Source organism: Salvelinus namaycush, chromosome 37 (assembly GCF_016432855.1).
Source record: "Salvelinus namaycush isolate Seneca chromosome 37, SaNama_1.0, whole genome shotgun sequence".
Classification (NCBI taxonomy): Eukaryota; Metazoa; Chordata; class Actinopteri; order Salmoniformes; family Salmonidae; genus Salvelinus; species Salvelinus namaycush.
Window position 1 is genome coordinate 17,912,286 of NC_052343.1, and position 13,843 is coordinate 17,926,128.

General features: G+C 39.8%; 1 protein-coding gene across 1 annotated transcript in view; it reads right to left on the reverse strand.

Annotated features, from left to right (window-relative positions):
- Positions 1 to 1,357: 1,357 nt before the first annotated feature.
- Positions 1,358 to 13,843, reverse strand: part of LOC120031018 (growth factor receptor-bound protein 10-like) — an 86,705-nt gene continuing 74,219 nt past the window's right edge. The window contains exons 8-17 of the mRNA XM_038976537.1: positions 13,703 to 13,777; positions 11,199 to 11,336; positions 10,764 to 10,874; positions 7,596 to 7,691; positions 7,276 to 7,350; positions 6,856 to 6,972; positions 6,450 to 6,516; positions 6,248 to 6,335; positions 5,955 to 6,048; positions 1,358 to 5,815 (exon numbers count right to left, since the gene is read on the reverse strand). Of these exons, the coding sequence (XP_038832465.1) occupies positions 5,669 to 5,815; positions 5,955 to 6,048; positions 6,248 to 6,335; positions 6,450 to 6,516; positions 6,856 to 6,972; positions 7,276 to 7,350; positions 7,596 to 7,691; positions 10,764 to 10,874; positions 11,199 to 11,336; positions 13,703 to 13,777 (1,008 nt within the window). The 3' untranslated portion in view covers positions 1,358 to 5,668. The remainder of the gene's footprint in view (positions 5,816 to 5,954; positions 6,049 to 6,247; positions 6,336 to 6,449; positions 6,517 to 6,855; positions 6,973 to 7,275; positions 7,351 to 7,595; positions 7,692 to 10,763; positions 10,875 to 11,198; positions 11,337 to 13,702; positions 13,778 to 13,843) is intronic.

Below are 13,843 nucleotides of genomic sequence, written 5' to 3' on the forward strand. Positions count from 1 at the left end.
GACGAAAGATCTTAAACAAGATAAAATTATACAGCTCAATTCTCATCTGCATAACCAGGATGTTGTTTTATCTACATCCTCTTATGGGGCCTGGATGATTGCTCCATTCTAATGCTGCGTTCATAACCAAGTGGCAAGGTGGTAATTACCAATTGTGAAGTTGTAAATATGAGTTAGATGCATTCACCCCCCTTGAACTTGAGAAACGTTGTTTGGCTAATGGCAAAAAAGCTGCATCAACCATAAACTACAAGTACAGATAGTGCTCGCAAACAAATTATAGTGTTCGCCAACTACATTAATAGATTTCTTTTTATAAATAATGTTTTGTTTAATTTTACTTCCAAAAATTCTGTTATAGAGGTAATTTCCTTAGTGGGTTACGTCAGAATTCAGCATGGGAGAAGTCGGAGCTCAGGGATAATAGAACAGTTTCCTAGTAATTACCAGTTGGAGGGACGGTCAAGTGGATTTTTCTTTACAGTTCTATGCTTGTATTTACGACTTTACAAGATGCTATTAACGCAGCATTAGGTCTGTATCGAGTAAACTGTCCAAGTTTTGTGCCAACATCCGTGATGCTTTTGAATGAATATTGATTGTTGGGACATGTGTACAATCCTTAAAAATGTGAAATGTGTTAGTTCATGACGTTTGTCCCTTAAAGGGGCAATCCATTTTTGGACTGAGAAATTAATGATATGTAGCTTCCCACTGAGTCTTGAAGAATATAGCTTATAAATGCCTCATAAGCTTAGTTCAACTGCCGTACCCCATCAGAACCCAAAGTATAAACTTGTTTTACTCCAATGTCTGTGAACAAAGAAAATGTAAACAAACTATATGGCCTCAAAACATGATTAAAACTATCATTTTGATATCATGGATGGTCAGTCCTTGCATCCATAGCTCTGTCTATGAATTTGAGAGTGGTTACTCCAGCCCAATCCCACAGCTTTTTACTGAAACATAGTGGGGGAATATGCTTTGCTATTGTTTCAACGGATGATTTCCCATTTAAGTAGAGTATTTGATTCGGTATTCGTAGTGGTTGTCTGCCATCTAGTGGGAAAACAGGGTGAAGTATAACCCAATGTACAGTTGAACATTTCAAGCAGACATTTATGACAGCTAGATGAAAATATATAACTAAACTCATGGTAAGTTGCAGTGGAATTGTAATGCCATCTATAATAATTAGCATTTGCAATAGTTTTCAAAATAAACAGAATGACTTGCAAATAGAATACAGTGATTTAAATGCATTTGTAATTACCTTGATTAGGACTCAAGGTAATTTGAGTAATGAGGAAAAAGGTAAAACTTCTCTACCAAGACAATACCAGCGCAGCTTAAATTAATAACAATGTATTAATGTTTTATTCTAATTACAATAAACAGAACATATCAGTCCCTTATTTGTACAAAAATACCTGAAAAGGTTACAATTAAGATATAAGCCATTCAGCTATTTACAGATCGAAGCAAAGCACAGTATGAATACAGGATATTTCTCTTAAAAAGAGAAACAGGTTCTTGTTTTTTGCATTCCCTGAAATACATCATTGTTTATATTTATATAGATCTATATATATTTGCTTTACTCCTTTGTACAGTCACTGTATCTTGCATTGTGACAATATATGCAAAGCACAAGAGTCATTATCGATCAGTGGAAAAGGTTCCCATGAACGGTCCAAAGTCAGCTCTAGTTTAGTGCAGAGAAAAAGGTCATCAGAGGCACCTGCTGCGTTTTAGGCTTCTTGAGACAAACAGACTTACACAAGAGAAAAGAGGACACCTTACATCAACTGTGCTGTACTACTGTTTGGGAGAAACTACTGGTATGCTGAAAGAACATCATAAAGGGCAAACTACTTACTAAAGAAAAAATTATTTGGTGAAATACTATTAACCCCAAGTTGATCAACAGAACTACACATCGTCGCACATACAAAATCTCACTGGTCTGATGATATGACCAGTTTTCAACAGGCTCCATGTCAACCCTGAGCAACCCAGTTACATTCATTTCTCTGAAATATAAAAAAGTACATTTACTTAATTCACTTTCATCAGTTCACTACTTTGCAGGTGATTCAATGTCACTAGTAACATTCTACTAGTTCATAGCAAGACACTATGTGAGAGAACTCGCCTCTGAATACAAAAAACACCATCTATCTGTATCTAACAGGCCTAAACAGTTAGTGTTGAGAAGTCAGTGATGTCTGAGTAGCTTAAGATGACTTGCAGGAACTATGAAAAGATGTACACTGTATGCCCAAGCCAACTCTAGTTCCATACCAGCAACATTTCAATATTACAGACATTTGTGAAGAGGTTTTTACATGACAAACATTTAAGAAATAAACTCGATATGCACATTAAACCAAATTATAAAAATAAATCAAATTTCTTCATTTCATAAGTAGTTAAGAGTAAGCCAATGCGGTAATAATAGTGATCTGTAACCTAAATACAGTGTTGCTTCTACATGGTTTCATATGATAATATGGTACATTGATTCAGTACACAACTTTTACATGAGTTGCAGATAACATTGTACAGCTAAGATTACCATCGGAGGAGGCAATCCTAACTGATTTCTACTGAAATCATTATGACCAATGGGAAGATACATTGTCCGACGTTTTGACCGAATTTAGCAAAGGAGAAGTAAGCAGCTTTGGCACCTAACCTGCTCATTGTATAGTCATAATGATACCACACCCAGAGCCCCACATTAACATATATTATATATTCATGGCTCTGGTCACACCCAATAAACAGTGAAGTGTAGCTCTGAAGTTACTCTCAAAATTCCATGGAAAAAGGTACTGCAACGGGCATCTAGTGGTACCATCACATCCAAGCCTTTCTAATTGGATAATACGCATAGCACACTGTTGTGGAAAAGACTTGGCTATTTAACGTACTATACACCAATTCGTTTTTTGCAATTGTGGCTCAAGTATTGTAAAGGTATAGCTTCACTTCTGACACAAGAAACAAAGTTCTGATTAACGCAAAGTTTAAAAGGAGTGAAAGTTCTGTAAAATGGAAGACAACTGTAATGAAAGGGACAGAGCAACTGAACTGACAGCTCAAAAAACAGTGTGTATTTGAAAATCAACTCATGAATTAAATATCTAGATATTAAATTAATTTGATTGACATTATCAGTGAACGTCACACTTAAGATGTCAAATGTTTAAATATGTAAAAAATATATGTAATCTAATTCAACCTGTGTGTTTGAAATATTCTTGAGGGGTTCATGTGAAAAGATTTCCTAAATGTAGAAGAATGTGTGACAGAAAGGCATTAAACTGAATATCGATGTGAAACGCACTGTGACTGAAATATTAGTGACTATTAGTGACCAATTTGGAATAAAAACCATGACATTAGGGAACACCACTTGCTTTCAACGTTACTTCATAGTAAGTGTTGGTGATAAAATAGTTTGAGTGTTCAAACACAAAAAGCAAGAAATGAAATATAAGCTATGTAATAGATGCTATGTAATAATTACGCGGTTCAATCATTCCATGGTAATGATAAAACAGTACCGAACAGCGCTGAGAAAAGAGCTACATTTCAAGTAATCACTCACATCCAGGTAAATAAATACATTTGCGAAACAATACTTGAAATGATTGAGTCATTGCATCTTATTTTTTGAAATGTCATTGTGCAGAACTTGTAGATAGTGTGGCTAATATTCTGTATCTGAATCTAGCTTAAGACACCATAAATAAAATCAAAAGATGGCTCTTTCTTAATGTTGCGTTACAGGTAAAAGCATCTTTACAAATCTGTGTGTTCACTGCAACCTTGGACAAGGCTGGACAGTAAAAACCCTTCCACTTCAGGGCATCATCCATTACTAGGGCTTCACAGTGTCTGTTCCAAAAACAATCATTCAATCACATCATGGAAAAGAAAAGCAACAAGTCCAAAATGAATGGACTTGGGGTGAATCCCAAATGGCACCATATTCCCGATATAGTGCACTACTTTTGACCAAAGCCTTATGGGCCCTAGTCAAAAGTAAGGTAATGCACTATGTAGGGAATACAGTGCCATTTGGGATGCACCCTTGGATTAAGAAGATGGGTCCTCGTAGCAGATGAGTCGATTGATTCCAGTTGCATTCTACAGACAGCACAACAGACAGACCGACCTTGGACTGTACACGTCAACTCTGAGCTAGTCAGATCCCTCTAGTGGATCACAAGAGGTTGGTGTAGTGGTTATATTTCCCTGTGTTCTGACGGAGGGAATGCAAACAGGTGGATTTAAAAGAAAAGTGTTGCAACCTCCCGCCCCAGTGGCCTGTTAGATTTTAGTCATATGATCATAACCATGTATTCAGAGAGCTTACAACATGGAATTACAGTCCACAAGATGGCCATATGCTTTCCAATGTTTTACATATAGATTATTATTGCGTTGACACCAAGAGAGACCCAAGAGCAGAGCTGTTATGTTGCTTGTTATGACCTGAAGAGCAGCATGGTAGCCTAGTGCCATTCTGAATACGTACTGTAGCCAACAATAGAAGGGTTGGTTATAGCACACGGTATAGGACTAGGCTAGCAGCGTGGACCTCAACAGCTATCTATTACGTGGACTTAAATGAGTGGATGAGACGGGGAGTGAATGAATACCTGTAGTAGTTTATATTTTGGGGGGGAAGTTCATGTGGAACAGCGGATGGTGGAGCACATGATGGATTGATTTAACACTGAACTGGATGTAGTGATTTAGTTGTTGTTGTGTGACTGTTAGAAATCTATACGCTCCAGACTACTGATAAGAAACTAAAACGGACTAAGAACACATTTGATGATGCAGTACTAAAATGTCATGAATACAAAAGCCTGTGAGGTCACCAAAGAAAGAAAGAAATGAAGAAAAGTCCTATGAGAGTGGAATGAATGGATCCTGTGTAGTCCTTGAGTATCCTTCAGCTCCATCCTAAGTTACCAGCTCCAGCCTTTCCTTTCCTACAGCTTGACAGAGACAGCTGGCCTCGTGATGTTATTTTTACGAATATCAGATTGTCCATCCATCCCTCCAACACAGGAGGGATTTGCCATTGTTGGTAACGAGAAGAATGAGACAGTAGAGGAATTCTTCTTCAGTCAGTGTGGAAAGGCCTGTTCCCAGTTTCACAAGCGCCAAACAATCAGCTTTTCAAAAAAAGGTTGTAGTATAGATGATTTGTAACAAAAAAATACTTTCATTATATAAAAAAGTGGCCCAGACTAAACAAAGTCCTGATGATTGTACAAGGAAAATAAAAACTCCTTTGATCTCATAAACTGTCACTAAACCGTGTCAGTGGATCAGAGCTTATTGGTGACTATGAATACAAACTTGAAAATGTTTATTTTATAAGAGTTCATAACAACGTGGTGCATCTTTTTGCTTTTATTTTTGCTTCTTTATCTCCTTCTTCCTTCCGGAACACAGAGGTCACTGAAGTCCACTAGCGTCCGTCCTAACCCACCAACCACTCCGTCCTGTCCCATCCGAAGTCTCTGGCAGCTCATGACACATCAACAACAACTTGAGTTCATCACTTCAGCTTCTCCTAAAGAAAAAGTCTTGAGTTTGTTTTTAGGCAGAGTCCGGTCAAGTCATAGGTCAGGAGGGGTCATAAGGCTACGAGGGTGCAGGGGTGCTTGAGTTTACAAGGCAGGACTCCTCTGTTGAGCTGGTAGAACTCCACCAGCTGGATCAGGTCGGTGAATTTGGTGGACCCGTCGTCAAGGCTGAAGAAGATCTGGCCGTCCTCTTCACACTGCAGGACGGACCATAGAGACAACAGTCAGGTGAGAACAAGAGGAAGTAATGAACAACAAAAGTTAAAAAGAGCCTGTAGACATGAGAGATGGGGAGATCAAAGAGAGAAGCCCAGAGGCAAGATAAAGCTCACTTACCGGTAAGATCTGGAAATGCTTGATTTTCTGGTGATGGCACAGTGTGAGGACAAAGGCCTTTGGGTTGCTTTGACTGTCCCTCAACAGAAACAACCTGAGCAGAAAAGGGGGAAAATCAGTCTTTGGTGAAAACTTCAACGTCTGTCAAATTTACAAATTTAAATCCAACATACATTGGCATGTGGGCTGGGCATTCTGAAGATGCAAGACACTTCAATAATCAAATAAATCCCAATTAAATAACAGGTTGGCTGTGTGTTTGCAGAAACTGAGGAGCGACTGAGGAGTCTTACCCGTCCACCTGGCCTTGTTGGTGGATCATTCGATGGGACTCTTCTCGCGTTATCCGCCCATGGAACCACAGCTGTGTTCTGTGAATAACTGGACGTGGAAGAGGAAAGGAGAGCTTTAGGACAGGAACAAGGCTTTTATCTACACAGAATGTAGCCAACTCAAATAACAGAGGGATTATGAAAATTTATGTTGTTGAATTACCTGAGCTTAATAAACAGGGATGTAGTGGACAGGGACTACCTAGAATGTTCATCCGTTGACTTCTCTTCTGAGATACAGAACAAACAAACATGGATTAGTTTGTTAATAAAAGGCTCTTACTCCATTGGTACAGCTGTGTGACGGATAGCATGATATCTTTGTGACAAGCATGACTCAAAGAAAAGTTGTTGCACTCTTGCTCGGATTATTTCTAAATCACCAACAGCAGTAAGTTTTCTTTCTGACCATAAGGTCATATAAGCATTGTAATATCTTAATAACGTTGTAGTTGCATTGTGGTCAGGTTGTAGTAACATTGCTGTAGCTACGTTGTAGTAAGGTTGCATTATTGTTGTAGAACCATTGGAATAGTAACATTGTAGTAGTGTTGTAGAAAGAGACTCACCCTCCAGGCATAACCCTCCTCCATGGCAGCGCTCTGGGCCTCCAAGGGATTGTCGATCACCCTGCCTATCCTTCCTGAGAAATCCATGGCAACCAGAGAATTCTCAGACACACTCCGCTAGGGGGAGACAAAGCAGTGCCAATGTCAATACACTTCCAATGTAGAAAATGCCCTGTTACAGTACTAGGGCTCTTTCTCAATTGTCTGTCATTGAAGTCCTCCTTTCTCCTCATTTCCTTCTCAAAACGCACTGGACAGGTAACCTAGAGGTTAAGAGTGTTGGGCCAGTAACCAAAAGGTCGCTGGTTCGAATCACCGAATAGAGGACACAAAGAGTCAAGGAAAGACAACCGAGAGTCTGGATGTTAACAACAGTTTGGCTGGCATGGTGGCAGTAAGGAGCTAAAAGGAGAGGCTTACCACTGGTGTTGAAAAGTGTGACAGAGTTTTTCTCTGCTGAGGAATCTTGTAGTTCTGATAGAGGACTATTCCATACTGTGAAGAATAATGAGAGTATCCACAAATGAAAAAGTTAGCTATTGGTTGACTTCACCCAAAGAAAAGCAAACCTTCCAAAATATTCATAAAATTCATAAAGATAGATAGTATTCAACTTAGCATGGTATAAGTGACTCTCACAACAACCCTTGTGAAGTGAACTTGCATCTGATACAACCCTCTGGTATAACTGAGGCACTACTTTGCAGTGTATTGAGGGCTTGTTGCCATGGAATTGGTACCTTGAAGAGTCTGAAGGCTGTCATCCAGGACGTTCTGCTCTGTTCGTCTTCAGTACACAACATCCTCAACTCTTTCAGCTCAGTCCTCTTGTTGGGCTGTCAATTAACACACAACAACCAATTAGAGAGACCAAACAAACACCTCATCATTAGAAACAACCATTCAGACAGTATGGTTGTACTAAAACACTCCTCCCTCATACACTGACATATCCCATGAGATGATAGTTGATCTTGTTCAGGGTTGGTGAGAAAGAAAAAAACGAATCCATTATGTTACAAGCAAAAATATTGTAATCAGATACTTTTGAAAAACTAGATGATTACTTCTAGGATTACTTTGAAATTCAGAAATTCTTTGATACCTTTCTGTTGTCTCAATGACATTTAAATCAGCATTGAAAAAGGCACACGTTAAAGTTTTTCTGCCTGAGCAAGTCTGAGACCACTATGATGACACACCAAATGCGTTAGATGTATTGCGGGAAAAGAGCAGGAATGGGCTTTTGTAGGCTACAGTCCAAAGATTATCCAACTTGAATAAATGCTTGGAGGTAAAGACGACAGCAGTGGTGTAGCCTACGGACAATACGGATATCACATATTATTGATATTTACAGTGGCTTGCGAAAGTATTCACCCCCCGTGGCATTTTTCCTATTTTGTTGTCTTACAACCTGGAATTAAAATTGATTTTTTGGGGGGGTTTGTGTCATTTGATTTACACAACATGCCTACCACTTTGAAGATGCAAAATATTTTTTATTGTGTAACAAACAAGAAAAAATACCAAAAAACTGAACTTGAGCATGCATAACTATTCACCCCCCAAAGTCAATACTTTGTAGAGCCACCTTTTGCAGCAATTACAGCTGCAAGTCTCTTGGAGTATGTCTCTATAAGCTTGGCACATCTAGCCAATGGGATTTTTGCCCATTCTTCAAGGCAAAACTGCTCCAGCTCCTTCAAGTTGAATGGGTTCCGCTGGTGTACAGCAATCTTTAAGTCATAACACAGATTCTCAATTGGATTGAGGTCTGGGCTTTGACTAGGCCATTCCAAGACATTTAAATGTTTCCCCTTAAACCACTAAAGTGTTGCTTTAGCAGTGTGCTTAGGGTCATTGTCCTGCTGGAAGGTGAATCTCTGTCCCAGTCTCAAATCTCTGGAAGACTGAAGCAGGTTTCCCTCAAGAATCTCCCTGTATTTAGCACCATCCATCATTCCTTCAATTCTGACCAGTTTCCCAGTCCCTGCCGATGATGCTGCCACCACCATGCTTCACAGTGGGGATGGTGTTCTCGGGGTGATGAGAGGTGTTGGATTTGCACCAGACATAGCGTTTTTCTTGATGGCCAAAAAGCTACATTTTAGTCTCATCTGACCAGAGTACCTTCTTCCATATGTTTGGGGAGTCTCCCACATGCCTTTTGGCGAACACCAAACGTGTTTGCTTATTTGTTTCTTTAAGCAATGGCTTTTTTTCTGGCCACTCTTCCGTAAAGCCCAGCTCTGTGGAGTGTATGGCTTAAAGTGGTCCTATGGACAGATACTCCAATCTCCACTGTGGCACTTCGCAGCTCCTTCAGGGTTATCTTTGGTCTCTTTGTTGCATCTCTGATTAATACCCTCCTTGCCTGGTCCGTGAGTTTTGGTGGGCGGCCTTCTCTTGGCAGGTTTGTTGTGGTGCCATATTCTTTCCATTTTTTAATAATGGATTTTATGGTGCTCCGTGGGATGTTCAAAGTTTCAGATATTTTTTTATAACCCAACCCTGATCTGTACTTCTCCACAACTTTGTCCCTGACCTGTTTGGAGAGCTCCTTGGTCTTCATGGTGTCGCTTGCTTGGTGGTGCCCCTTGCTTAGTGGTGTTGCAGACTCTGGGGCCTTTCGGAACAGGTGTATATCGACTCATGTGACACTTAGATTGCACACAGGTGGAATTTATTTAACTTATTATGTGACTTCTGAAGGTAATTGGTTGCACCAGATCTTATTTAGGGGCTTCATATCAAAAGTGGTGAATACATATGTACGCACCACTTTTCCGGGTTTTTTTTTTTTTTTCATTTCACCAATTTGGACTATTTTGTGTATGTCCATTACATGAGATCCAAATAAAAATCAATTTACATTACAGGTTGTAATGCAAAAAAATAGGAAAAACGCCTAGGGGGATGAATAGTTTGCAAGGCATTGTACATAGCACATTGATGTGAATCACACTGCTGCTCTCTCTATTAGCTATTTGTTCATTACGGATTGTGGTTGTTGTGGATGGCTTCACAAATGTATATGTGTATTTTAACTCAATAATGGTTGAATTGAAGAAGTTTAAGCTGCCTATAAATCATTGTTTTTTTCAACCAGTGGACAGTGAGTGAAAAAATGCACTCAACAGCTGCATAGTGTGGATCCCAGCCTACGGAATAAAAGTTTGATTTGATCCCTTCTAAACTCCTCTGTGGTATTGTGCTCCAAACTGTCAAAAACAAGTTTCATTTAAGAAGACCACGAGTGGGGCTTTTATTGCTCAATCTAATTTGTGATGATTCAAAATGTCCATGGGCCTAATGGATACATGATCAAACTCACACAATTAGATAGACTTAAACAGCTGCAAATTATCCAGATACCAAAGTGTCACCAACAAAAACGTAAACAATAGGCCTATAGCAAATACAGCATATGGCATACATATTTTCCATGCAAATAGCACTTTTCGGGGGTGCTCAAAGCATGCCATTCCATGAGAGCAGCATTTATTTTTCTTACTCGAAGCAATGAGCCCAATCATTTAGAAAGGAACCTTTCCAACCCTGATCATGTTGCAGAATAAAATAGGATTTTGTTGGATTTTAGTTTCATTCTCTATCCATTTATTATATAGCCAGAAAGTGGGTCAACACAGAGCACACAATGGCAGCGAGGCCTGCCTCTTGTCAGGCATGTCTCAGCAAGATACAGGATGCTTACCAAATGGCAACCTATTCCCTATATAGTGCACCATTTGGGAAGCAGACAGTCTAGACACGACACTGTTCAATAACTGTAATAGGAGACAGCTTGTCCTCGATAGAAGACAGCGGAATAATAGACAACATATGAGCATCTGAATGACTTGCAATGCCTCGAGTGCAGAGGCTTTTCTTTCTCTTGAACGTACCTTTATACAGAACTCGTAGTCTGTCGGCGCACTGTGTAGCTTCTTGCCTGTTGTAACTGTGAAGACATTGCTGTCCTCCAGGTCTGCTAGTAACTGTAAATGCCTGGGCTCCTGTGGAGGATAAATCAATAACCGATGTCATTTCATCACGAAGAAACTTAAGCCTGTAGGTAGCAGAGAGCAGAGCTCCACTCAAATCAATAGCAGCTTGTGTGGTTGTATGGGACATAGAGAAGGCAGGCAACTGAGCAGCAAGTATGTACACTGATGATTGAGACAAGCAGTCTCTTAACTAACAACTAAAGTATTAGACTTTGTAGGCTATTACTAGCGCAGTTTAAATGTGAGATATTGGCTCAGGGATTCGGCAATACAAGCATAATACTAACAGAGTTAATGTACTAAGCATACCGTAGAAGAGAGAAGGCCATGTACCTTTGACGTTCCTTTTGTAGAAAAGTAAAGCCCTGAGCGTCTAAGGAACACGTACAGCTTCTTCCAGGATTTCCTGCCCATCTCTTTCACGTATAAAAAGCCCTGGATCTCAGGACAACTGCTGGAGTTCAAGAAATTCTGAGAGAAGGAGAGAGAGAGAAGAAGGCCTTAGCACACGGCTATCATCATCAAATATCATCATGTTCATGGGTCTCGGAGAAATAACCCTCCACCGCCTTCCTTCCTAGCCAGAAAACAAACATTTATATAACGAACAATCTTGGCATTCTTGTGAGACCAATTTTTATGAGCCACCTTAAACATGGGAGAGAAATGTTCAGACAGATGTTATGTCTTGCGTAACAGTATCAACCAAGACACATACACACTATAGAGACAGACAATTCAACAAGGAGTTCTGATTCTGACAGCAATTTGTTCCAAGAACTGACTGGAGCGATAAGATAAGCACCTACTGGTTTTAACATGCCCTGCAGAATACAGAACTCTCTCTGCCACATTCAGACACTGTTTCCTGACCTGACAAGATACTAATTAAAGCTGCAATATGTCACTTTTCGAAGACCCGACCAAATTGACATAGAAATGTGAGTTAAGGATCTGACATTCTCATTGAAAGCAAGTCTAAGAAGCGGTAGATGTGTTTTATGTGTGCCATTTCTATGCTTCCCGTTCTTAAGTTCTGCTTTTGCGTCTTTTACTTCTGGCTTTGTACACCAGCTTCAAATAGCTGAAAATACAATATTTTTGGTTATGGAAAATATATTTCACAGCAGTTTAGACGGAACAGTGATTCTCTACACAATGACTAGGCTAACTATTACAATTTTTGCAACCAGGAAATGGCGTAGCAATTTTTGAGCAGTGCACCTTTAAGTGATCCATTGTTTATGATCTGACTTGATTTGATTCCGACTGGATTCCTGGAACCGCCCCCAGCCTGCTCCTTAAAACTGACCATGTCAGGGATGGTATCATTTTAAAAGCTTTCTGCCATAGTGGATGGATTCCAGTCATGGCTCTTTTAAAACTTCTTATGGATCAAATCCCTTTAGCGGGATCGATTTGACAACATCCGGTGAAATGGCAGAGCGCCAAATTCTAATTAAATTACTATAAATATTAAACTTTCATGAAATCACACATGCAATGCACCAAATTAAAGCTACACTTGTTGTTAATCCAGCGGCAGTGTCAGATTTCAAAAAGGCTTTACGGCAAAAGCAAACCGTGCTATTATTTGAGGACAGCACCCCATCAAACAAGGACAGACCATCATAATTCAACCTGCCAGGCGCGACACAAAACTCAGAAATAAAGATATAATTCATGCCTTACCTTTGACGAGCTTCTTCTGTTGGCACTCCAATATGTCCCATAAACATCACAAATGGTCCTTTTGTTCGATTAATTCCGTCGTTATATATCCAAAATGTCCATTTATTTGGCGCGTTTGATCCAAAAAAACACCGGTTCCAACTCATGCTACATGACTACAAAATCTCTCATAAATTACCTGTAATCTTTGTCCAAACATTTCAAACAACTTTAGGTATTTTTTAACGTAAATAATAGATAACATTTAAGACGGGATAAACTGTGTTCAATACCGGACGAAAACAAAGAAAGCATGTTCCAGGTCGGGTGCACCAAATCATTAGAGTGCACCTGGATTGACACAGGAAAATAACAGGGCTACTTCTTCATTTCTCTAAAGAAAAAGATCAACCAATTTCTAAAGACTGTTGACATATAGTGGAAGCTATAGGAACTGCAAGAATATTTCTATTAAAACGGCCTTGCCATAGAAAACCAATGGAAAACAGATTGACCTCAACAACAAAAAATTCCCTGGATGGATTGTGCTCGAGGTTTCGCCTGCCAAATCAGTTCTGTTATACTCACAGACTTTATTCAAACAGTTTTAGAAACTTTAGAGTGTTTTCTATCCAAATCTACCAATTATATGCATATCCAAGCTTCTGGGCCTGAGTAGCAGGCAGTTTACTTTGGGCACACTTTTCATCCGGACGTGAAAATAGCGCCCCCAAGCCATAAGAAGTTTTAATAATGCTTTGTCACACTACTATATTTGCAGGCTGAACATGTAAACTTCATTCCATTCGAGCCTCAGGTCTTTTAAGGCACCATGCATCTACGCTGTGCTGCCTGGTGCAGGATGGGAGGATGATGGCCTGACGTGCTGTGCTATAACATTCAGTACGTTCCTTTACTCTCCTCTCACAGTTGCTTCCCTTCAGAAGCTGTAATGTCTGTCTGTCTGTTTGTCTTTCTGTTAGGCACACCTGGCCTGCGTGTGCAGAGACACTCTTAGGTCAACAGAACATCAAGTGTTACAGTCTGTTCTCTGACAAGACATGCACAAGGAGGTCAAAGGTGAGATCAGCCATACAGTACACAACAAAGACTGAAGTACGCAGTATGCTGAGGTAGTGGAGTCTTTATGGTTCTACGGTACATACCTGTAAAAGTTGAGATGGTGGGATTGCACCATTTGTTTCCTGGCACCATGCAACCATATGCTCGGGAAAGAAATTCTGTTGGTAAGTGAGAAAGGGAAGGTTGTGGGTAAAAGGAAAATCAGAAGGATGGAGGTGGAACGC